Source organism: Chinchilla lanigera, unplaced genomic scaffold, assembly GCF_000276665.1.
Source record: "Chinchilla lanigera isolate Chin_1 unplaced genomic scaffold, ChiLan1.0 scaffold00003, whole genome shotgun sequence".
NCBI classification, from domain to species: Eukaryota; Metazoa; Chordata; class Mammalia; order Rodentia; family Chinchillidae; genus Chinchilla; species Chinchilla lanigera.
Window position 1 is genome coordinate 50939266 of NW_004955404.1, and position 24000 is coordinate 50963265.

Below are 24000 nucleotides of genomic sequence, written 5' to 3' on the forward strand. Positions count from 1 at the left end.
AGGGGCCTGTCCTGTGCACTACAGGATGCTTACTAGCATCCCTGGTCTCTGGTCACTAGATGTCAGTAGCACATCCCCCCAACCACCAATCATGACAATCAAAAATCTTTTCAGACACCCATAAAAAGTCCCCCTGGAAGCAAAATTGTTTCCAGTTAAGAAACACTGCTTTCGGGCTGGGAATTTAACTCAGCTGCACAGCACCTGCCTGGCAAGCGCAAGGTCGTGAGTTCGGTTCCTGGTACCGGAAAAACAAACAAACAAAAAAAAGAAACACTGCTTTGCACTAGACATTGTGGAAAATTCCTGGAATCTCAGTTACTGGGAGGTTAAAAAGCAGAATTTCAAATCTGAGGCTAGCCTGGGCAACTTGGCAAAACCCTGTCTCAAAATAACTAAAGGGGGTGAGGGCGATGTGGCTTGATGGCAGGTGCTTGCCTAACACGTACAAAGCCTTGGGTTTATACTCCAGTGCAGAAGCAGGTAGGGAGTGACTACTTTAGAGATTTGTCATAATACTCTGATATAAAATAAAAGTAATAGTTCAATCAGGATTATGTAGTCTTTAACTTTCTATGAGATAATTCACAACCTGGATCTTTTAGTAGTCTGAAGATTTAAAATTCTCGGCTCTCACAATTTCTATTTATGTATCTAAACACCCATCCGTTGGGTTTGAATAAAGTACATACTCCTTTCTAAAGACAATACTCAAAGCCCTAGGTTTCTTCCGCACCCTCGCACAGTTTACTCAAACTTACACTTCACTTCTCATACAGGCTTTGTAGCAAGATTTCCCATTTTAGCAGTCGGAATAATTTAGAGTACATAGATTTGTAAATAAGACAGCAAATTAAATTTTCCATTAGAAAAACTAAAGCCAGACACAATAGAAAGAGCACACTGAGTATTTATACAGTTTTTGGTTTCTAAGCAGCAAAGTTTATCTGTGATTTAAATGCCAAATCCATCAGTTTTTAAGTGAATTCAAATTCTATAATCAATATGAAATGTCACTAAGAGACGGAAAAAGATGGGAGGCTTCCACAATTTTTTTTGGAGACAAGGTCTTGCTATGCAGTTCAGGCTGGCGTTGAACTCACTCTGTAGCCCAGGCTGGCCTCAAACTTGCAGTGATCCTTCTGCTTCAGTCTCCTAAGTGCTAGGATTACAGCTACGCATCGCCATGCCCAGCAGGATTCCACAATTAACTTGAGAATACATGAACAAAATTCAGCTATTATATTCAAGATACAGTATTAATAATACTAGTGTTTTAAAAGCAAAATTCTAATACTTACTATCTAATTTTTGTCCTTCTGTAAAAGTTTCTAGAGCAGCAGCATAGTTTTTTTCATAGTATTCACACATCCTACATGAACATATTAAAAACCAATTAACATACATGAAATCACGGAAAATAGCCTTCTAAACAAAAACAGCTTATTCTTCTTTACTGCTGAATTTATTTTCAGTATATGTTAATGAGACAGATTTTCCAAAACACTGTAACAGTATAATTCTCATTACAATTCAATTTTGGAACTCACTTCAAAATGAATTTCGCTTAATTGTACAAACTTGCTCATTTCAAAGTACAATTACGCAAAACAATTAATTTCTTATTTAAATAAAATCACACATATCAACATAAACAAGCTTGGTTTAACAAATTTATATAAAAGAGACACAGAGTTTTCCTAGCATTAAGTATATCCTACCCAGCATACAGAGAGTGAGATGTTCTCCGGTTAGTCAAACACAGTAAATTCCAAAGAATAAAGGGATGTGTAATCCATCCATTTCATCTGTAACTTGCAATTACTTCAATTACCACTATTTTAAAACATCAACCACAGGCTCATCACATACTGCAGTTAACATACTAACATAACTATATATTGTATTTAAAACAGAGTAAGTTATCAAATGTATATGCAAGTATAGCATTTTAGTATATACAAAAAGTTTACAATAACTCACTCAAAAAATTAAACATCTATTATTTGTAGTCCAAGCCCAACAAGAATAGTAGTTAATTACATACCCCTTCCTCAGCATAGCAGTGGTATTACTGGGGTTGAGTTTTAGAGAAGTTTTTGCATCAGAAACACCATCTATATAAAAGGATTGTTGTTTAGTCAGATACTTACAGATGCAGCAAATCATACACATTTAAATCAGTCTTACATTTTTTAAGTTCATTTGGTGGAAAGGCCAAATGGCTTTAAATCAGAAAAACTAATCCAAGATAAAATTCAGTAAGTACTATATCTTCCTTATGATCTAATGTCTAACTTCCTTCTTAAAGTTCTTCTATCAGTAAAGTTCTGCATCGTAAAGCTCATATCCTTCTCCTATCAGTATTTATATAATTTGACTCAAGGTACTAAATTCCTCCCTACCCAAATTCTCAATCAGAGTAAGTAGCTTTTTAAAGTTACACAACACAGAAACATACTTTTATTCAAAATGCAAACAAGAATATTTCACTTAAATACACCATGAAATAATAAACATATTTCTCATTAATATAGCCCATTACTATGAAATTTGTGTAAACGTTCTACTCCTTGAAAAACAAAGACACACATAACTGTTAAATGGCTGTTACTCAACATAATAGTTTCATGCTACAGCTACTTTATCCTTTTCAAAAGATCAATTTAAAAATAAGTATAACCTCCATTTTATTTTATTTCATCCTGTTTAGGGCAAAATTTGTAAGTAAGCTTATAAAGAAGACTTTGTAAGAAAAGTTACCACAGTAATTTCCAAGGAGAATGTGACAGTAAGCTCTCTGACAATAATACTGTGCATCATCTGGTTTCTGTTCCAAAGCCTTAGTCAGCTCCTACAAATACAAACACGCTGAGTATCAGTGGATGTTTTTAAAAGCCATTTTACCTAATTAAAATGATGTTTAGTCAAATAACCTATTATCACAAGCTATTTGGCAAAAAGACAACAAAGAAACAAGCTTGGCGCTTTGCCTTGTAAGAGGATCAGTATCTCCCCTTCCCTTCCCCAGTACCCACACCCAAAGAACACAACCTAAGGTAATATCTACATAAAGCCCTTAGCTGTTCCTGGCCTATAGCAGGAACTCAATAAAAGGTCATTATTATCATGTTATTTATCCTGAGTTTAGTTGACCAGTTCAGAATTTCACAAATTTGGAAAAGACCCAAATGTAAAAAAAAGTGCAGCTTTTAAAGTTTAAAAGCGAAATTAAAAATAAGGCAAACCAAAACAAAGCACAATCTTTAGAAGTTACATCTAGAGCTCAGGGAGGTTAAAAGAATCAACAAATACACAATCAAGCTTACCTGGCCCTCTCCTGTCAATGACAAAAACCCTAATAGTTTACAGCATTCTATTCAAAGTCCATATAGAACCTCACAGATAGCTAGTATCAAATGATCAAAAGTTAGCAGTAGAGTAAAACCTTTTAACACCCTGCCATATATAGCTAGCTGGCAGCTCAAACAATGACACAAGAGAGCATAATGCTAAGGAAAGCCAAGAATAAGTACCAACAAACAGGAACACTTTCATTCTCAACCACTGCCCCAAACACTAGAAATCTGGTAGTTCTCACAAAAGGTAAGTTCTTTCAACAGTCACACATTATTGACTGCTTTAACTTAGTAATGTGTTCCTCACAAAACAACGTGTTCTAAGGGAATCTTTATCTGTTAATCAGATTTTCTTACTCTGTCTGCACAAAATTCTCTAATGCTTTTCCAGATGACTTAGCAAAACCCCAACTTCTAAAGGCCCTACTTGAAGACAGGACCCCTGCACCTCTCTACTCTCACCTCTTCCTACCTTTCCCTCGGCTCCTCCTTCCAACCACAACAGCCTCTCTGCAGTTTCTCAAACACTTCAGGACTCTGCACCTATTTCTCTCTTTCCCTAGATGTGCACAGATAATTCACTCCCTCATTCTTGGTTAGTGACAAGAATGCACCAAAGACAGGATTCAAATCCAGGTCTGACTCCAAAGCTGGTCTTAACCACAAAATACTGCTGCCTCTTAGTTATTTTTTTATTCCAAGTTTCTCTATCTGACAATTTTATTTATGCTTTCTAATATTTTGATATTTCCAAGTTTCTTGAATCAAATTCAACAATTTGAAAATAATGAATAGCTTCCTTATCTACTCAAATGTATCTTTAAACCAAACTTCCAGTCACATTTAAGAAAAAAAGCATATTATGATTCAGAGGGCTGTTTTATCTGGATCTTGAATTTAAACAGGATTTTGAAGGAACATTATGTAACTGTCATATGTTAAATACACTGTAAGTATATCCAAAGATATACTTGCAGAAAATTCATTATGCAGGCTGGGAATGTGGTCCAGTGGTACAGTGCTTGCCCACCATGTGCAAAACCCTAGGTTCTATTCCCAGCACTGCAAAAAAATCAAAAGAATTAGCAATTATGCTACAGGTCTGAAATTTATTGCTCTCAAAAATGAAGACACCCAGTATATTATAAAGTACAGTGGTACCATGGTTCTCAAACTGAATTCTTTCCACAATTCTGATCGTTCAAATTCTGTGACCAGAATCGTGGAAAGAACCACTTAAGAGGTTTACTCCAAGAGTCACTCGGACAGCACAGTTTGTATACTGACTATCCCAAGTGTCACTCACGCAGGTGTCTTTCAACCAGTTGATTCTTGTATTGAATAAATCTGATACATTGTTGTTTTTATATTTCCTGTTATAAGTGAAAAATACGCAATTTTTGGTCATCCTTATTTTAATAATCAGACTGGTAGGTGGTTAAGTTCATGAACTGCGGCACCACTGTACAATTACAATGAAATTTAATGGTTGTGAAGTAACTACCCTGATAACCCAGGACAAAAAGGGAAAGAAAAATCATTTTTAAGGCAATGAAATTAAGAATTAGGGGTTGATGATGTAGCTCAGTGGTAAAGAACCTGGTTAGCATTCGTGAGTCCCAGTACCAAAAAAATAAAAACAAGAATTGGATCTTGGCAAATTTTCAAATATTTAGTTTAGACTTTTAAAATGTCACGCAGCCAGGTGCCAAGGCACATCCCTGTAATCCCAGTAATGGTGAGGCTAAAGTAAGAAAATCACAAATTCAAGGATAGGCCAGGCAATTTAGCAACACACAGTTTCAAAATGAGATGTGGAAGTCACTCAGTTCTACAGTGCCCTAGGCTCAATCCCCAGTACCAAAAGAAGGTACAGGGGAAGGGCGCCCAACAAAGGAATTTGTTGAAGTTACAAGTAAAAGCACTGCTCACTCTGGAAACCTTTAACTCTAAGTTATCTCCTAATCTGATTCTCCTTTCCATTTTCTTCCAGTCACAGCTAATGTCCAGTCAGACAAGAATAGCAACCATTCTATTTTAAACTACTTACCAATGCGGGAGGGGGTAAAACCTACACAAAGCATGCAGAACTGGTAACATTCATACACATTCAACAATCTCAGCTATGCCTTCAGCAAAGTTATCTCTGGTCAGCTATTTCAAAGTCAGCTACCAAACTGTTATTTGTGTTTTTTTGCGGTACTGGAAACGGAACTCATGACCTTGGGCTTGCCAGGCAGGCATACCCTAACTGTATCCCCTTATATAAAATAAGATACTTTTAAACTAACGTTCTATCATGTGACCTCAATTCCAAAATGGCTACTCTTAAAGTAGTCATTAGGAAAACCTCTGACTCACACTATTAGTGTTCCAGTCTTACTTATCATTACCAATTGGTCATCTCAAGGTTTAGGGAGAACATTCTAGTTGGTTTGTATCATGCTCAATCTCTTCACCATCAGTTTTTGATGACAGGTCTGTGATTATGCCCAAAGAACATAAATTTCTGTGACCAAACTTTTGAAAACCACTACTCTACAGCACAAGACTAAAAAGAAGGCAGTGTCCTGAGGCCCCCATTCTGTCTCTAAATGGCTACACATCACTATGACAGATCTTTTCAATTTCTTTGAGTCTCAATTTTCTTCCACATATTATAAAAAGAGTAAGTACCAGACTATATGAACTGTAAGAATTTTCAGTAAGAATCTGCATGGTGACACTGCTACTGCTGGTCCAAGAGCCACAAATTAAGAACCAAGACTACATGCCTACCCTACGCAAGTTTATTTCTAGGAATAACACAATCAAAAAAAAAAAAGGAATGTGTTGTCCCCCAAAATATATGTACATGAGAATTCACACTGGCTTTATTCATACTAATAATGAGAAATAATTCAAATGTCCATTGCTAAACAAACAGTGCTATATTTATACAACAAAATAATACACAATGAAGTACTACTTCACACAATATGGGTGCGTAATCATATAATGATCAAGCAAAAATAGAATATCTACACTAAACAAAGCACCAACCTTTTCTGTGAATATAAGAACAAGCAAAACCAACTGATGGTGACAGACATCAACTGGAACCTTATGGATGGAGATGTTTTGTATCTTGACTGGGTGATGTACATGTACAAAAATTCATCAAGTTTTGTCTTAAAATGTTTACATGTCATACCACAATAAAAATGTTTTAAAATAATTCATAAGTAATTTTGTCAAACTGGATTTCAAAAAAAATCAATGGGTCTAACAAGTCCATAAAGAATGTACACTAAGAAAATTAAGCCAGGAGGACAGATGAGTTCAAGGCCAGCCTAGGCTATATATAAGTTCAAGGTTACCCTAAACCTCACAGCGAGACCTTGTCTCAAAAAAACAAAAACAAAAACAACAAAACAAAATTAATAGCTGTCTAGGTAGAACTGCAAAGAGAAACCGTCAGAGTCTACATTATTCCAGTACGGACCCCAGAAACCCTAACAACCCTATCTGAGCCTCTGGTTTCTCCCCATTCCACTTTCAAGCCACTCTAATCAAATGGGCCTTTTTGCAGCTCCTACTACAAATCAACTTCATTCCAGGCTTTGCACTGGCTCTTTTCACCGCCTCAAACGCTCTTTACCCAAAGCTTCCAATCTGGCGCTCTCTAATTCTTTCAGGTCTCCATTCCAATCACTGCCCCTTCAAGAGAAGTCATGCGAACTTCTTCTGCAAGTCATCCCTAGGAAAAACGCCTTGGTGCTCAAATTGTTAGCCTTACTCATGTTAGATCATAACAATGAAGCACTCTTTTTCATATTTGAAAGCAAGATGTTCCTGGTTAAATTTTGAAATCCACAGGACCATCTACAGTATTTGTACAGCTTGGGCTCTATTTTAATTTTTATTGAACTCCTGCTCTTTGCTTTTTTACCGTTTTTTTGTGTTTTTGTTTTGTTTTGTCCTTTTGAGTCAGGGTCCTGCTATGCAGTTCAGGCTGGTCTTGAGCTCCCAGGCTGGTCTCAACTCTGAAAGGATCCTCCTGCCTCAGCCTCCTAAGTGCTGTGATTACAGGCGTGCACCACCACGCCTGGTCCTTCACAGCTTTATAGTCTCCGGCTCAAGCACAAAAACACAAAGTGCTTTCTAAGTTTATTAAGTGTATAAATAACTTTAACCGGTAGCGATCAGCACCTTGCAAACAACTCCAAAAAATGTTTGACTAATGAATGAATAATGAAAACTGAGAGGACGTCTGGAAAGTCTCAGTACACTAAGGTTTTTTTCTAGTAGACTGGAGTTCATACACAAACAGCACAGTGCCTAGTATTTAAGACGGGCAAAAATAATCAAATGATAAAGTGAATTAGTGTCACCAAACCTAATTTTCATTTTTTTCTTCATTTTTAGAAAGTCTCCCAGGCCAGGGGTGGATGCCAGCTACGCCCCAAAGAAACACAACATGAGGCGGGTTTTCTCAGTAGCCGTGGGGATGCAGGAGTCGCGGGTGGAAGAGCAAGAGTAACAAGGGTCGGAGGCAAAAGGATTCCTGTAAAGCAGAGAAAGGTGAGCCAGGGGGTCAGGACTGGGGCTGGGACAATAAACAGCAGCTTCGGTTCCACGAAGGAAATGGTGCGAACGAGCGTTTTCAGCCAGAACCCAACTCAGTCCCGTTCCCCTACAGACAACAGTGGAGAAAGCAGAAATGGACTCTCTCACCTCTAACGCCGCCTGGGGGTCCTCGTCGATCAGACCATCTGAGAAGCTCTGGGAAAACCTGCCAGGAAAACAACGAGTTCAGCAGGCTCACTAACCAAGGTAAGACGGGTAAAATGAACAGCAAAGAGAAGGAGAAACACGCACCGCTGGGCTGTTGCAGGTCCTGCTGCAGCAGCCGCCATCCCTAAATTACTGTTGCAGCAGCCTGAGACACTGCCACCGCGGCTCCCAGCTCCGCCGCCGCCCAAGGGGGAAACTTCTGGAGAAACACCAAACGAGCTTCCGTCCCGAACAGCCAACGAGTAGGCACGCAGCGTGCGGCGCGGGGAGGAGAGGCGGGCGCCGCGCGGGGCCGGCTGGGAAGGTGGAGGACTGATTCTCCCGCCCAACCTCGGGTGCCGCCTCTGGCCGCCGGCGCGGAGCCCTGCGATTTGTACATTGCGTCCCTTCCTCTATTTTGCCCGCGGGCACTCTAACATAGCCTGGAGGGGTAGTATCTCAAAACCGCTTTGGTAACGTTTTTACCCCTCGGGAATGTGTGGCGGTTAGGGACGTAGGCAAGCCTACTGCTGTGCTACACTGAGCGCCAGGGGCCTTAGCTTTCAGCATGGCTGCCGCGGGGAGCCACGCCTTTCGTGACCCGAAACGTCATTCGTAGCTGCGTGGGACTTTCCGAAAGCAGAGTCCCGGATGACGCTTAGGTTCCTGCAGAGGAGAATCTTAACCGGGAAGCGTTTTACCCTGGCCAAAGCAAGGAAAAAAAGTCTGTGGTTCCAGCAGACCCTTTCCCTATTAATGTTTGTTGATCTACTTTCCAGCCTAAGCTTTGTAGTCGGCTTCCCAGACCAAGAGGAAACACCTTTGTATCTGAAGGTACAGAGGGAAGGAACTAGCCTAGAATTTTCTCAGGGCTGCTTTTCTATTGGGTGGCTTCAGGCCCTCCCCCACTGCCCTTTGACCTTAGCAGACCCAACCAGGACGCTTCCAGCCAGCAAGTACGCTGAGACTGCGTGGAATGGGAAAAATGGGAGGCTCGGTGGATGTAGACAATTAGAAGAGTGAAAGAGCTAGATTGTCTACCACATCTGAACTCTATACTAACGAGGGGTTCAAAGATGTTAATGGCCGCAAGATGTTTAGACCAATTCTAAGTGATAAGGTGGAAGAAGGGGCCCAGAGATAACGAGGACGAGCACTTTATAGGAATCTCTTCCTCGAGGTTGTGGTGTCTGAGCTCAGCCTCAAAAGATGAGCAAGTGGATGGAGGAAGGGAACGGCAGAAAAGTTTCCTTAGCCAGAAAAATTAAGGTGTGTGTTTGAAAACATTATAATGAGTTCTAAAATTTGTAGAAACTAAAGTCGAGGTAGAGAAACAGGTCTGAAGTGTTAAGCCCCAGGTCATACCAGGCCGGGGGTGGTATGCTAAGAAGCTTGGATGTTATTGTCTTGATGTAAACTCATAGGATTCTTAATCTAGAAATGCAGAAAGTCGTTTGCACTTTTTAGGTTTAATATTCTCTATTGCGAAAGAATGAGTAAAGGAGAAAGGAAAACAGTTGTTGCTAGGTAACTTTTGTGATCCAGATCAAAGAATCTGAATCTGCTGATTGATTCTAGAGGGTATGAATTACAGAAATGTAGAAGGTAAAACTGGGTTTGCTGATAAATGGAAAGAGGAGCAAGTTTCTGGTCTGAGTCATTGGTGAAACGTGATACCATTAGCTAATTTGGGGGGGGGGTACTGAGGATGAAACATGGTATAAGTGCTACTTTTGTGAGTGCTACGCAACTGCTCCACCACTGAGCTTCAGTCCATGAGTTAGCTGAATTAGAAAAGTGAAACAAGCAGATTTATAATTTCATTGGAATATATGTTTAAGGTACTCCCAAGAGTTCCTCGCAGACTCTAGGACACTTAAGTGAAAGAATGTGTAAACATAACCATTTTTAAAAGTTTTCTTGCTAATTTTGTCATATTTTCATGGTCTAGATATGAGTCATTGTCAGCTACATTCCAGATAACTTCTCCCAGTTGCCTTTTCATTTTAATATCTTTTTATTAATACAAGTTTTATTTTAAAATAGTCTATAATCAGTGTTTATGTCATATAAGGCTTTGCCTGCTTCAAACCTGTGAAAATTCCTTCTAGATGCTTTTTTTACTTTCTACATTTGTCTATTATCTCAATTTTTTTTAATTTTAAAGAGCAAAAAATATTTCAAAAGATAATAGGAGGGTAAGAGGTTACTACATTGCATATTGTTATCTTTAATTTAGTTACTCAGCATACAAGATTATTATCTCAACTTTTGCTAAAGGTATAAAGATGCATTTTCTCCCTCATGACTATATCATTTAATCATGGATATCCAAATGACCCAGCCCTATGCACTGAAAAGATTTTCATGGCCCCAACTAAGTTCTTTGGCACCTTTGTTGTTATATGCAATGTTTAAGGCATTATCTGGGATCAGAACTGCCAGGCCTACCAACTTGATATTGGACTTACCAGCCTCCAAAGCTGTGAACAAATAAATTTCTGTTCACTATAAATTACCCAATCTCATGTATTTTGTTACAGCACCAGAGACCCTATATATTCTTTGCTATTTACATAGTGAAAAACTAGAATACTATTTTTTTTTTTTTTTTTTTTTTTGGTACCAGCAATCAAACCTTGTGCTTGCCAGGCAGGCACTTATGCTGCTGAGCTATATCCCCAGCTCTAATCTGGTTTTAAAGGTTTTATTGAACTGAATTATAGTATGTTAATGTGCAGCTTTTTAAATAATTTAGAGAATATTGACAGACGACAATAAGTGAAAGTTATTGCTAGGTATAAGGGTATTGAATTACAGGTTTTCTTACAATTTTGTTTTCCAAGTTTAGCAATTAACTGATTAAGTGGCTAATTAGAAAACTTGCTTAAAAGTGTTTATTATTGCTGAGCATTTTTATTGTTCCCTAATTTGAAGGGACTGGTTATGGTTTGTCCTAAAACTTATATTGAAATTGAATTGCTATTTGTATTGGTCAGCTGTGTTGCTGGGACAAAAATACCTGCTCCCCACAATTTAGGTAAGTTTTATTTGGCTCATGGTTTCAGTGGTTTGACTCTATCTCCAGTTGGCTCCAAGACACAAACAGCATGGCAGACGGCATGGAAAGGAGAACTGCTCCAACCATGACTACAGGAAACAAAGAGGGAGCAAGAGAGCCAGACAGAGGAAGGAGACAGGAAGATACCCTTCCAGGTCACCCTCCCCCCAGTGACCCACCTCTTCCAACCAGTCCCTACATCCTGGAAGCACTTTCAACTTTGAACTCTTCAGTGAATTAATCTACTATTGAGATTAGTGCCCCTTGACCCAGTCACTTTCCAAAGGCCCCACATCTGAATACATCAGCCTTCTGGGGGCCTGTGAGTGCTGTATCTAGATGTCCCGCCGCCCCCAAGCCTCATGCAGTCACGGGTGGCTTTTCAGAGGTGGCTCAATCTAGGGTGTGTGATATTGGGATCAAGGATCTGATGCTGGGATTGATTCATGGTGTGATGCTAGAATCAGATGGCCCCACCCTGGGTGTGACTGCTACCCACCCCAAGGTTACATAACCAGGATGAGCTATAAAGGACAGAAAAAGTTGTTGCTTAACCACCTGCCTGCCATGGACTGTGTCTTTCTTCCCTGTGATGCCCCGCTGCCTTGCAGCCAGCCAACTACGAACTAAAACCTCTACAAACTGTGAACCAAATAAACATTTTCATTTTAACTTTGAGGGTTGGGTATTTCGCCTCAACAACGAAAAAAGTAATTAAGACAGGGACAAATCCTAACACTATGGTAACTGTTAAGAGCTGGGAGGTGATTAGATAATGAGGGGTCTGCCCTCCTGAGTGGATTACTGCCATTATCTCAGAAGTGGATTTGTTATAAAAGTAACCCTCTCTTGCTCCTTCCGCTTTCTGCCATGAGATGACACAGCAAAAAACTCTCAAGAGATGCCAGCACTATAATTAGGCTTCCCATCCTGCCAAACTATGACAAATAAGTTTCTTTATAAATTACATAGTCTGTGGTATTGTTATAGAAGCAGAAAATGGACTCAGTCATTGGTAACCCATTTTGTGATGTCTTGAAACTGCCATATAGGATGGTAAAAAGCCAAAGCAAGAGGATGACATCTGCAATTCTGACTAATGTAGTTTGTTATAGAAACATGCAATAACACTGTAAATATTAGCAACATTCTCTGGACACTTGTTCTTTAAGAAATGTTTGTCTGAAAACAGAATTTTCACATGATTTATTTAATAATAAACCAATTAAAGATACAAAAACATTTAGAGAATTCCAAAATTTAAATTTTTGTTTAAATACAAATTCACTTTGTAATAATGAAAACATAACATTAGACCTCTAAACATAATGATTTTTTCATTTACAAAAATTTTTCTTTGCTATACTAGAAAATTTGCAGAAAAGAATTTTTTTTGTATTAATGTACATTATTTACAGTTGAAAAAGTAATCTAAAAACTATTTTATTTCAGAAACTCGGATATATATGTTATCTTTGTATGCAATTTCCCCCCCTACCCTCAATAAAAATGATCCAAAATATAAAGCAATTATGCTCTTATAACTGATTACCCAACCAGATTAGTCCAAGACTTAAGTTGCTTCCTTGGCTCTTAAGAGCCTCGACTTGTAGCATATGTCATTTAGCATTCAATACCCTAAGTTTATTAATGAACCGTAGTACACAGTGGTCTAAAGAGTTAATGAAGAACTTAGGAAGAATTTATGGCAGATCTTTCTGAAAATAATGAAGTTTGTGGGGGTCACTTATTTTTCTGTAATATTTTAACTATATTTATAATAGAAAATAACCTGGTATTGTTTTAATTGTCATAATTTAAGAACATAGGTGTTAGAATCTGAAAATTGAGAACTATATAACAAATCGGTAATCATTTAATCCAATGCATCCTTTCCTTTTGAGAAGTAAGGCCCAAAAAAATCAAGTGGCTTGCCCAAAGTTACACAGCTAGTTAGGAGAGCCACTTTAAAGCTTATATTTTTATATTATCTTGCTTCTGAAACAAGACAACATACCATGGGCATACTGCAACCTTTAATGTTACTTTATATATTCATAGTTTTGTTACAGAGTGCAGCCAAATAAATTCAATCTCAGTGACATAATTTTAACAACATAATAAAGTAAGTTTCTTGCATTTAATAGAGTTAAGACTTAAGTGGAATGCAAATACTTCCTACATAAAAATCCTGTCACCTTATATTTATTGTATTTACAAAAGAATGAGAAAAGCTAATACCATGTAAAATTAGAAAAGAAACTTTAAAAATGCTTATCATATAGCAACTGAAGAAAATTTCAAAAAATGGATTCATAGTATAAAATGCCAGTTCCTTCACAATTGAATTCTGAAACATCTGGAGTACAAAGAGAAAACTTGGGCTTTTCTCTCTCATCTAACAAAGCCAAAATTAACTCTAAATTATTTTTTACAATTACAAAATGATGAACCTCTGTGGATTTATCTTAGACAGTTTGCAGACAACTGAAAACTAGTCCAATTTAAAAAAAAAAAAACAAAAAAACAAAAAAAAACAGCCCTAATTCCTTTGGTAGAACTTAAAATGAGCTAGGCTCCAGCAGTTCATTTTGCTTCACCGCTACCTGAGAGGAAAATCCATTGGAACTGGATACCACCATCACATAAGACTGTGGCTGCTCAGTTTTCTCCATGTCTTCTTTCAAATGATCTTCAGCCTCCTTTTTCTCAGCTCCCTTTGTCAGAGTCTTTGTTTCCTGAGCTTTGATGACTGAAGTGATTACAGTGCCTGGCGGGTGAGCAGCCAGCTGTGAGCTTCGAGGGGAGAACGTCACCACAGGGGCGGCAGCACTGAAGGGTGGGGATGAAGTCACACTGCCGGCTCCGTTACAGATAGACTGAACACTGCTAGGAAGGACCCGCTGTACCTGGGTAGGGCTGAGGACAACTGAAGGAGAGCCTGGCTCCTGTGACTGCAGCACAACACTTTCTTTCAGTACTGTCATGGGCTGTGAGGATGGAATGGCTTGTAAAATAAATTTCTGAGATGCAGCACCTGCTGATGGATCTGTGCTGGCTATAACCGTCGTAAGTGGCACTGTCTGGAGTGTTACTGTATGTAACTGCTGACTCCCCGGAGACACGACCACTGGAACTTGGGCTGGGGCCTGGATAGTCCTATTGAGATTACCAAATAAAAGACAATTAGCACATTCTACATCATTTAAAACCTTGATATTTGGCAAGTCATTCTGACAAAATTTGGTCAACACTTCAAATGCTACTTCCCATATTCTTAGCATGATAATCAGCATATATAAGACCTTATATGAAACATTATACATGCTTGCCGAACACAAAACTTTCAGGCCAGTAGGCATGGTGGTGCCCACCTGTAATCCCAGTACTGTGAGAGGCTTAGGACAGCAAGTTCAAGCTGCCAGCCTGGGCAATTTATGAGTTAGCAGAACCCTGTCTCAAAATAAAGAGGGCTAAGGATTGTAGCTCAATATGAAGGTCCTGGGTTAAAAAAAAAAAAATGCAGGCCATTAACTATGATAGCATCTAATGAGTGCTTTGAAAAAATATGCTATGTACATTGCCACAGTAATACAAGTACAGAAACAGTTTTCATGGGAAAGAAGGACATCAAAATGCCTAGCAAGGGCCAGGCCTGAGTGCACATGCCTGTAATTCTAAGTACTCAGGAGACTGAGGCAAGGGGGCCCCACAGCCTGGCATCCTAGCAACTTGGTAAGAAAAAAGGGAATAGGGACTCCCTGGGTTTAATCCCTAATATGAAAGAAAAAAGAATAGAAAAGGGAGAGACGAAGAAAGAAAAGGAGGGAGGGAGGGAAGGAAAGTTTATTAAGAAGTTATACACAATCCACTTGAAAGAAAATTAGAAATTTAGAAGTAAATCTGTTTAATATTTGTGGTAATAAGGTTATCAAGATGTTCAGAATAATTAAACTTCATATAATTTGCTTCATTATATGAAATTTAATTTATTCAACCTGTTTAATTAACATATAAAGAAAAATGCACAAGTATAAACAAAAAACCCTGTCTTAAATGTACATGTGATTAGGGGCTGGGGATTTAGCTCAGCGGCAAAAGCGCTTGCCTGGCAAGCGCAAGGTCGTGAGTTCGGTTCCCGGTACCGGAGAAAAAACCAAAAAAAAAAAAAAAAAAAAAAAAATGTACATGTGATTAGAAGCTCATCATTTACCTAGACAAGTCATAATTATAACTAACCGAGGTTTCCAGAGTAGTAAGCAATGTAAAACTTTGCAAAAACTAAAATAGAAGTGTGTTTTAACAGTTTCCTAGTCACAAGTAATTTTCACAAATTTCAGTCGTAAAGCTACAATTTAAGCCAGGCCTGATGGTGAAGAATTATAGCTCATGCAAAAGCCCTAGGTTCAATACCCAATACCATCAAAAAAATTAACACTAACAATGTAACAGAAATCCTTTGATATAAAATCTAGTTTTGTTAATCTCATTGTTGAAGAAAATGGTACATAAGTGATCTGAGTCAATCTCATTTTAAAAACTGATACCTGTGAACTTTATAATTATGGCCACTACTAATATAAAACAGTTGCAAAATCAGCATCTGGATCTCAGCTGTTTTCTCTGAATTCTGTGTTTTATGTACGATATTTAAGTTTTACTTCAAATATCTAACTACTAGATTAATTCCCATAAACTCCAAGGTTTTTAAAGCTAAATTTTAGTATGTTACAGTTACATGTCCTATCACATTTGAAAAAGGAAATTGTGGAGGAAAAATAAATGGCCTACGTGGCAATATAAAACAAAGGCCAGTACAACTCAGAAGTTCAAAGGAAGTGGGAAGACACAACGTGACCAATGTCTACCCATCGGGATACTACTTCCTCAGTTCAGAATGCCACTAAGTCACCACAGTAAGCAAGCTACAAGATGGTATTAACAGCTTTCTTGGAGGAAGGAGCTAAAAGAGAATGAGTTGGGAGGAATATTTTAAGAGTTGAGCAGAGTATTGCTGAGAATGAAGGCCAGATAAACTAATATTAAGGAGGGACAGATGATTAAGGACGAAAAAGAATCATTTTGGAAAGCAGGGAGCATTTCCAGAACACACTCTGCTTCCCTTCTCCTCCTCCCATCTGAACTGAGGTATCTTGGGTTGAATGAGGGTTGGAACATAGTATGTAACCCTACATACAGGCATGTAACAGTTTTTAAATAAAACCTCAAGGACTTTCTATGCCAAGAGTTTACACATGTGCCCATACAGATAAAATAGTACTTGACATATAATTAGCATACAGGTTGTATACACATGCATATATACATATACATATGTGTATTAGATAATATAAGATATAGATATCCTGGCCACCTTGTAAATACTGTTATCCCACATTTTACTTGTGAAGCCATAAGCAGCTTGCATGTTGAAAGAGGCCAGTTAGGTAAGAAAGGAGGCTATCTGATTGTAGAGCCAAATGCCTGACCATGTCAGCATACTTCTACCTCTTAAATCCAAATAACTTCAGCTAAAGATAAATTTCTATTACATCCTAAACTACGGGCTTTGTACAGTGCTGGGAATTGAACACAGGGCCTCACACACACTAGGCAAGTGCTCTCCCTCTGAGCCATGTCCCTCTGTAATACACACCTTTCCCATTCTGTTTAAATTAAGGCACAAACAATAATATGGACATTTTTCATACTGCTAATTAGGAATATCAGGAAGGCTTTTGAACTTTTGTTCAAATTTTTTAAGCATGGCCTTTTCTTGAGAAACCAAATTGTGTTAGAAAACACACTTATCTACAACATCAACATTGTCAGCATAACGGCCTATTTGAACAAACTCTAAAACAGGTTTTGCTAATACAAATTCAGAAATTAAAGAACGAAACTATTACAAAGTCTTTCCCCAAATACAGGAATTTCTAATTATTTTTTCTTAATGATTCACTTCTGTCCTGTTATATAGCACAGGTAATGTTTTAACTGCTTTTGTTTCTTCTTCTTTTTGGTCTTTTTGAGACAGGGTTTTTTTGCTATGCAGTTCAGGCTGGCCTTGAATTCACTTTGTAGCCCAAGCCGGCCTGAACTCATAGTGACTGTCCTACCTCAGCCTCCAAGTGCTGGGATTATAGGCCTGCTTAATTACTTTTTAAAATGTTTCCAAATTTCTTGTAACTAACTGCTACAATATTTGTAATTTATCTAAAGTTTTGAGGCTAAGAGAAACAATGTAACATTTAGCTTTTGTGCAAGATCTAACTTAGGATGTCATTTATAAGGTTATGATCTTGATTTTATAGATGAAATATACTCAGAATAGTTTGATTCATTTTCACATTTAATGAAGGTTATGCCTATATTGTTCCTAACTCTACTAAATTGCATTTAAGATACTCTATACATATTTTTTATTTATTTATGTATGTATGTATGTATGTATGTATGTATTTATTTTTGGTGCTGGGAACTGAACTCAAGACCTTGCACTTGCCAAGCAGGTGCTTGTGCCACTGAGCTACATCCCCAGCCCTACATTATATATTTTTAGAGGATAATTTATTTCAGAAATCCAAGACAAACTATTAGTGTTTCAACAAATATTACAGAAAAAGAAGTTATGTTTTGTACATGTACTTCTAAACTTAACAAGGGGCAATTTTCAGAAAATATTTTACCAGGTTTATTTTGTTGTTGTTTCTTTGGTTAACATGAAGCCAGAGTGAAATTTAAACTTGTAAAAAAAAACTGAGCACATATACTGTAAGTCAATTAAGAAGAGCTTGATTCTACCTAGATATATGCTATTCATGAGGTGAAAGGAATGAAGAAAAAACTTGAATGCTGCTGCCTCCCTTCAAATAGGTGATAATCCATGTGATGTCATTAAGCGTACTGCTTTGGACCAGACTGCTCTTTCCATTACAACATGACCAAGCTCCTTCACTCTTCCATTCCCAACTCTACAAGATAGGAGCATTACTTACACCTCACTGAACTGTGAAATTCTATTCACCTTGACATACAAAGTGTATGAAATACAAAAACTACTGACTACAACTCTTATTGCTACAATAATTTAACAATTTACTCTGGGAGGCTGAGGCAAGATGATCATATGTTGAAGCCTAGCCTGGGCAAGTTAGGGAGACACTGTCTCAGAAAAAGAAAGAGCTGTAGCACAGTGTGAAGGCTCTGGTTCAATCCCCAGCGTGTGTGTGTGTGTGTGTGTGTGTGTGTGTGCGCGCGCATGCGCACGCACGTGTAGGGGTCTAATTTTAAGTTATGAATACTCCACTTTCAACCAGGAGGAAAATATCTTTAAAAGGCCTCTGATTTTATTAGTAGATTATCAATCAAAAAAGATATAACTAAACTACTACTGATTTTCATAGGAGTATTATGATTATTCATGTTTATTCTTGTAAGTTAAAATATTTAAAATAAAATGTCATGAAGACTGTCAGCTTATCTGACAAATAGTCAAAGAGGAAAAAAGGTATAAACTACTATACAGACAAAACAAGGCAAAAATGCTACCAGTATTTTTAATCTAAGTAGATGAGAAGTGTTCTTTATATTTAACTTTCCCACATTTTGAACTTTTTCATGATAAAAAGTTAATTATAAAAATGCAAATAAATACAGGGAAGGGGATACAGCTCAGCAGCACAGGACCTGCCTGGCAAGCCCGAGGTCCTGAGTTCAATTCCTGGTACCAAAAAAGCAAATACAAAGAAAGAAACCACTAAACTAGAAATTATACCATGAAAACTAATAATGTCAAATTTTCAGAGTGTACAATTTATATTAAAATAAATCTCAAGCAAATTGTACACTCTGAAAATTTGACATTATTAGTTTTTCATGGTAGAGAAGTGCTATACCACTTAGCTACATCTCAAGCACTATTCAAGGCTTAACTCTGACAATAAGTAAAATCTGGGGGAGGAAAATAAAACAGAAAAGAATGTTTTTTAAAGATGGATGATTAAGAAAATGTGTGTATGCTGGGTGTGTTGGCAATGCCTATAATCCCAGCATGCAGGGGGCTGAGGCAGAAGGATTGCCATGAGTTTGAGGCTAGCCTTGGTCACACAGTGAGCTCATGGCTAGCCTGAACTATATATAGCAAGACTCTGTCTCAGTAAAATAAAATGTAATCTAATATACAAATGAAAGAAAATGTATACACAGTACATAAATATAAATATATAAATGATTTACTAAAAGTGTAAGCTTTAAAATTTTTTAAAAGTCAAAAATTCTATATTTACTCATTCTGTAAATAGTTCACTTAGACTTCATTACCCTGAGAAGAGAAAGAATTATATATATACTTCTTCAACTTAAATTAAATTGTATAAATGTGAATGGATGTAATGTGTCAGATATTACTAGGTGCTAGGAAAATAACACTGAATAAAATAATGTAGAAATAAATTATAAAGTAGAAATAAATATGAAGGAGATAAAAGTTAAAATATATAGGGAGACAGAAATAAAAATCAACTAAAATACCAGGTTTATGTAACAGATATAGTCAGGCAATCAGCTTTACATGGGAAGCAAAATGAATTCTGAGAAGAAAGTGAGAGTTAGCCAGTGAGGCTACAAAAACTGGATACACTCCATGGACAACGTGGATCTACCAAGAACAACAAGAAGGCAGCAAAATTACTTTAGAATAATGACTTATAGTAATACAGATTGAACATCCCTAATCCAAAGTCCAAAATTTCTGACTGTGGATGTGATGCCACAAGTGAAAATTCCACACCTGACCCCAAGTAATGGGTTACAGTCAAAATGCACATGTACAAAAAACCTGCACAGAATTACCTTTCAACCTATGTGAATGACACACATATGAAAGAGAAATGAATCTCGTGTTTAGACTTGGTCTTGTCCCCAAAATGTAGCTCAGTGGTACAGCACTTCCCTAGCATGCATGTACATTATGTACATGTAAATATTCCAAAATCTGAAATCTGAAACCTAGCTATTCCCAAGCATTTTGGGTAAGGCATACTCAACCTGTACATAGGTTGAGCAGAAAAGATAAATAGAAGCAGCCAAAGTCCCTCTCAGGAACCCTAGAAATAAAGCCTGAAAGGAATATCAAGAATAGTTTGAAAGTCATGATGTTTCAATAGCTAGCATTAGGTATTATTCAGAAATTGACAGAGTAATTATAATATTCAATACAATAGCTATAATTTAATATCTTTCAAAGCTAGAGGTTTTAAAAAAATTCATCACTGTCTAAACAGTTTATTTTATTTTATTTTTTTATTTTTGGGTTTTTTCCAGTACCGGGGACTGAACTCACGACCTTGCACTTGCCTGGCAGGTACTGTGGCACTGAGCTAAATCCCCAGCCCCTTGCCTAAACAGTTTAAATATAACTGCTAAAAGTTCCACTGAATCACTCCAAGAGGGGTCCCCAGTGACTACCTGTGGTAACAGTTTGTCTCTTAAATACACAAAATGATAAGATGACAAACAGCCTAGAAAACATATTTCCAACTAAACAATTATTATAGGTAAACAAATAGGAACTAGGAGCAAATAAAACATTAGAAGGAAAAGAGAGTGAACACTAAATAAGTACTCCTTTAATAAATGTTAAAAGATATATCATTCCTGTCCAACTAAAGTAGAAAAAGTCAGTTTGTATCATTTGAAGATTTAAGACTTCACAATGTTGAAAATTTAAATGTACTACACAAATCATCCAAGTCTGTCTTGTTCTAGGTAACATGAACTTACATCAAGACTAACCAAACAAAACCTCAGCATTTGTACTGTAGAATATACAGATATAGAATGGAAATGTGAAAATGATAATCATTTTTGTTGCTTCTGGAAGGGCTTCTATGTGCCATTATAATTCATGTTCTGGAAAATCATGACATAAACAAAAAAGGAAAAGGGGAACAAAAAACTATAAGTATCCATCTAATTTGTCTGCCTGCCTTCCTTGCCTGAGAAGAAAATGAGAGCTAGCACTCAAAAGTCAGATAAAACCAGCCCCAAATTTCTACAAATGAGTCTAAAGCAGATAGGGTTTTCTTAGTTAATTTGGTGTTCAGCAACATTCTTGGACCTCTGTGGCAAATTTGATTGTTTACCTAAAAAAACAAAAAACAAAAACAAAACAAACTTGTTTCTAACTTTTAAAATTGTAAAACCTAAAAGAGAGGACCCTTAGATTCTTGGTACCTGTTTGAACTTTAGAACTATTAGAAGATAGATGCTTCCTAAGGAATAATATTTATTTCTTGGAATCTAATGCATTCTAAATGCCACAGTATGTCAAATTTATGTTGAATTTCTGTAGATTCTGCTTTAGTTTAAAAAAGAATCTAGCCGAGGATATAGCTCACTGGCACAAGCATCTGCCTGGCAAGCACAAGGTCCTGAGTTCAATTCCTGGAACCAAAAAAAAATCTAAAACCATTCTCTGGATTTTCTTACATTTGAATCATTCCTTGTATGGATCAACCTACCGGACTAGACTTAAACTGACAGAGTAACATCAAATTATGTCAAAAGTTAAAAATAAAGAATTATTGATATAGTAATCAGAAGACTGATGTAATAATACATATTGCTCCTGCAATAATCTGTCAACCAGGGGCTGGGGATTTAGCTCAGCGGCAAAAGCGCTTGCCTGGCAAGCGCAAGGTCGTGAGTTCGGTTCCTGGTACCGGAGAAAAACCAAAAACCCCCAAAAAAAAATAATCTGTCAACCAAGAGTTCTAGCTTCAGGCTGGAGACGTAGCTCACTGGTACAGCACTTGCCTAGTGTGCATGAAGCCCTGGATTTGATCTCCAGCACTGCAAAAGAAAAAAAAATTCTAACTTAAAATGTTCACTTCTGAATCTTCATCCACCTAACAAATAATGGCTCTGGTCAGAAACATTATATAACACCACACACCATTTGGCTGGTTTTCTCACCTAATACTCTGAATGGAAGAATTTAATGTTTCTTCCTGCATACTACTGGTTCTGGATGCTTCTTCCGGGACAGCTTGCACTGGTTGTACCACATGAACAGTCCGAAAGAGCTGGGTAGGATATGGAGGCTGTGAGGGCTGCATTGTCCTCAAAACTTCTGGTGGCTGTGCAACTTCCACAGGCTCTTTGGGTTTTGTAGCTTTAGAATTCCCTGGTTTTAGAACAGTAGTGGCTCCTCCTTTAATCCCTGGACTTGATGATACTCTCGATCGAGTTGCTTGATTCCTACTTGAAGTGGCTGTTGAAGACAGTGATGGATTTGAAGACTCTATGCTGGAACTTGGATCTTCATCATCTATATAGATAAGATCTTTTGGCATTTCTTTAAATTGATACACCAAGCGCTGACCTTCCACTTTTGCCAGAATACCCCTTTGGTAATAGTACCTATTGACAGCAGACAATTTCATCAATGTTTAATCAAACAAAAATAATATTTAATAAAATGAAATTTTCCTAAGCATAAGCAAAATTTTAAAGTTGAAATCAAACAAATGAGAAAATAACAAAGGCAAGTTATCTTGTATAGGATACACATAAAATTTACATACAGAGAAATAGCCTTATCATTAGTTAAATCTAAAACTAGGTCTAAAAAAAATAAAATAAAACTAGTTCTGATTAGGGACCCACTGAAATGTGAATGGCCCTTTACTTTTCTCCCTTCCTCTACCTTGCTACTAACTTGCTGGAATAATATACTACAAACCTCAAGAAATTGCCCTCCACAGCTTTCACTTTTGTACATAAAATTTAATGAAGAACAACAGAAGCAATCAGTACCTAAACATAAGTCAGCTGGGCATGGTGGCACATGCCTACAATCCCAGCTATTCAGGAGGACTACAAGTTGGAAAACAGACTGGCTAACTTAGCAAGACCTTATTTAAAATTAAAAATAAAATTAAAAATTTCTAAATAATATAAAATATGAAAGGCTGGGGATACAGCACAGTGGTACAGCACTTGCATAGCATGAGTGAGGCTGCAGGTTCATTTCCCACTACCATTCATTTAAAAAAGGGTAAGTTAAAAATACCAAACTACAGCTAAATAGTTCCAATTTAAAATAGCTGGACTACTTATCCTCTAAAAAATTATACAGATCATTCCTATTTCTAATCTTTCTCAAATACCCATAAATCTTGCAAAATAAATGACATGATTACAGAAAAATACAGTGTAAGAACCTTTAAAATTGTCATGATACCTGATATTAATATTGAAACATTAATTTACTACTCTATAATAAATCATATATCCTAACTAAGACTTGTGTTTTAAAAAGCAACTTCTTATTATTAAGTATCTGCATCACCATTATTGGTACTTCGGCTCAATTTAAGTGTAATGGCTCAAAACATACGAGCCAGATAGCTAATTTACAATTCCTAAAAACAGACATTATGAGTAAAACACCAGTTGAATATCCTTTATTTGAAATGTTTAGGACAAGAAGTATTTTAGATCTTGTACAGTTTTTTTTTTTGTTGTTTTTGTTTTTTGCATAGACTTTACAGGTTGAGCATCTCTAATCACAAAATCTAAATATGGAAGGGCTCCAAAATTCAGAACATTTTAAATATTGCCAGTGCTCAAAAACATTTGAGATTTTGGAGCACTATGAATTTCATATATTTTTTTTTTAATTAAGAATGTTCAACCTTACCAGGTGTTTACATAAAGATATTTTTAAAGAAGGAAAACATTTTCCCTGATTAAGATTTTAAATTAAGTACATACTGATTTCAAGTGGGCTTGACACTTAAGTAAATAAAATTCATTATT

The 24000-nt window shown here is 37.1% G+C and overlaps 2 protein-coding genes across 4 annotated transcripts in view; both read right to left on the reverse strand.

Annotated features, from left to right (window-relative positions):
• Sugt1 (SGT1, suppressor of G2 allele of SKP1 (S. cerevisiae)) overlaps positions 1 to 8354 on the reverse strand; it is a 30905-nt gene extending 22551 nt beyond the window's left edge. For both annotated transcript variants that reach the window (XM_005374216.2, XM_013516759.1), the window contains exons 1-5: positions 8220 to 8354; positions 8076 to 8133; positions 2764 to 2854; positions 2048 to 2117; positions 1302 to 1372 (exon numbers count right to left, since the gene is read on the reverse strand). In XM_005374216.2, coding sequence (XP_005374273.1) covers positions 1302 to 1372; positions 2048 to 2117; positions 2764 to 2854; positions 8076 to 8133; positions 8220 to 8257 — 328 coding nt within the window. In that variant the 5' untranslated portion in view covers positions 8258 to 8354. The remainder of the gene's footprint in view (positions 1 to 1301; positions 1373 to 2047; positions 2118 to 2763; positions 2855 to 8075; positions 8134 to 8219) is intronic.
• A 5287-nt stretch (positions 8355 to 13641) lies between these two features.
• Elf1 (E74-like factor 1 (ets domain transcription factor)) overlaps positions 13642 to 24000 on the reverse strand; it is a 67323-nt gene continuing 56964 nt past the window's right edge. For both annotated transcript variants that reach the window (XM_013516770.1, XM_005374217.2), the window contains exons 8-9: positions 22153 to 22599; positions 13642 to 14334 (exon numbers count right to left, since the gene is read on the reverse strand). In XM_013516770.1, the coding sequence (XP_013372224.1) occupies positions 13737 to 14334; positions 22153 to 22599 (1045 nt within the window). In that variant the 3' untranslated portion in view covers positions 13642 to 13736. The remainder of the gene's footprint in view (positions 14335 to 22152; positions 22600 to 24000) is intronic.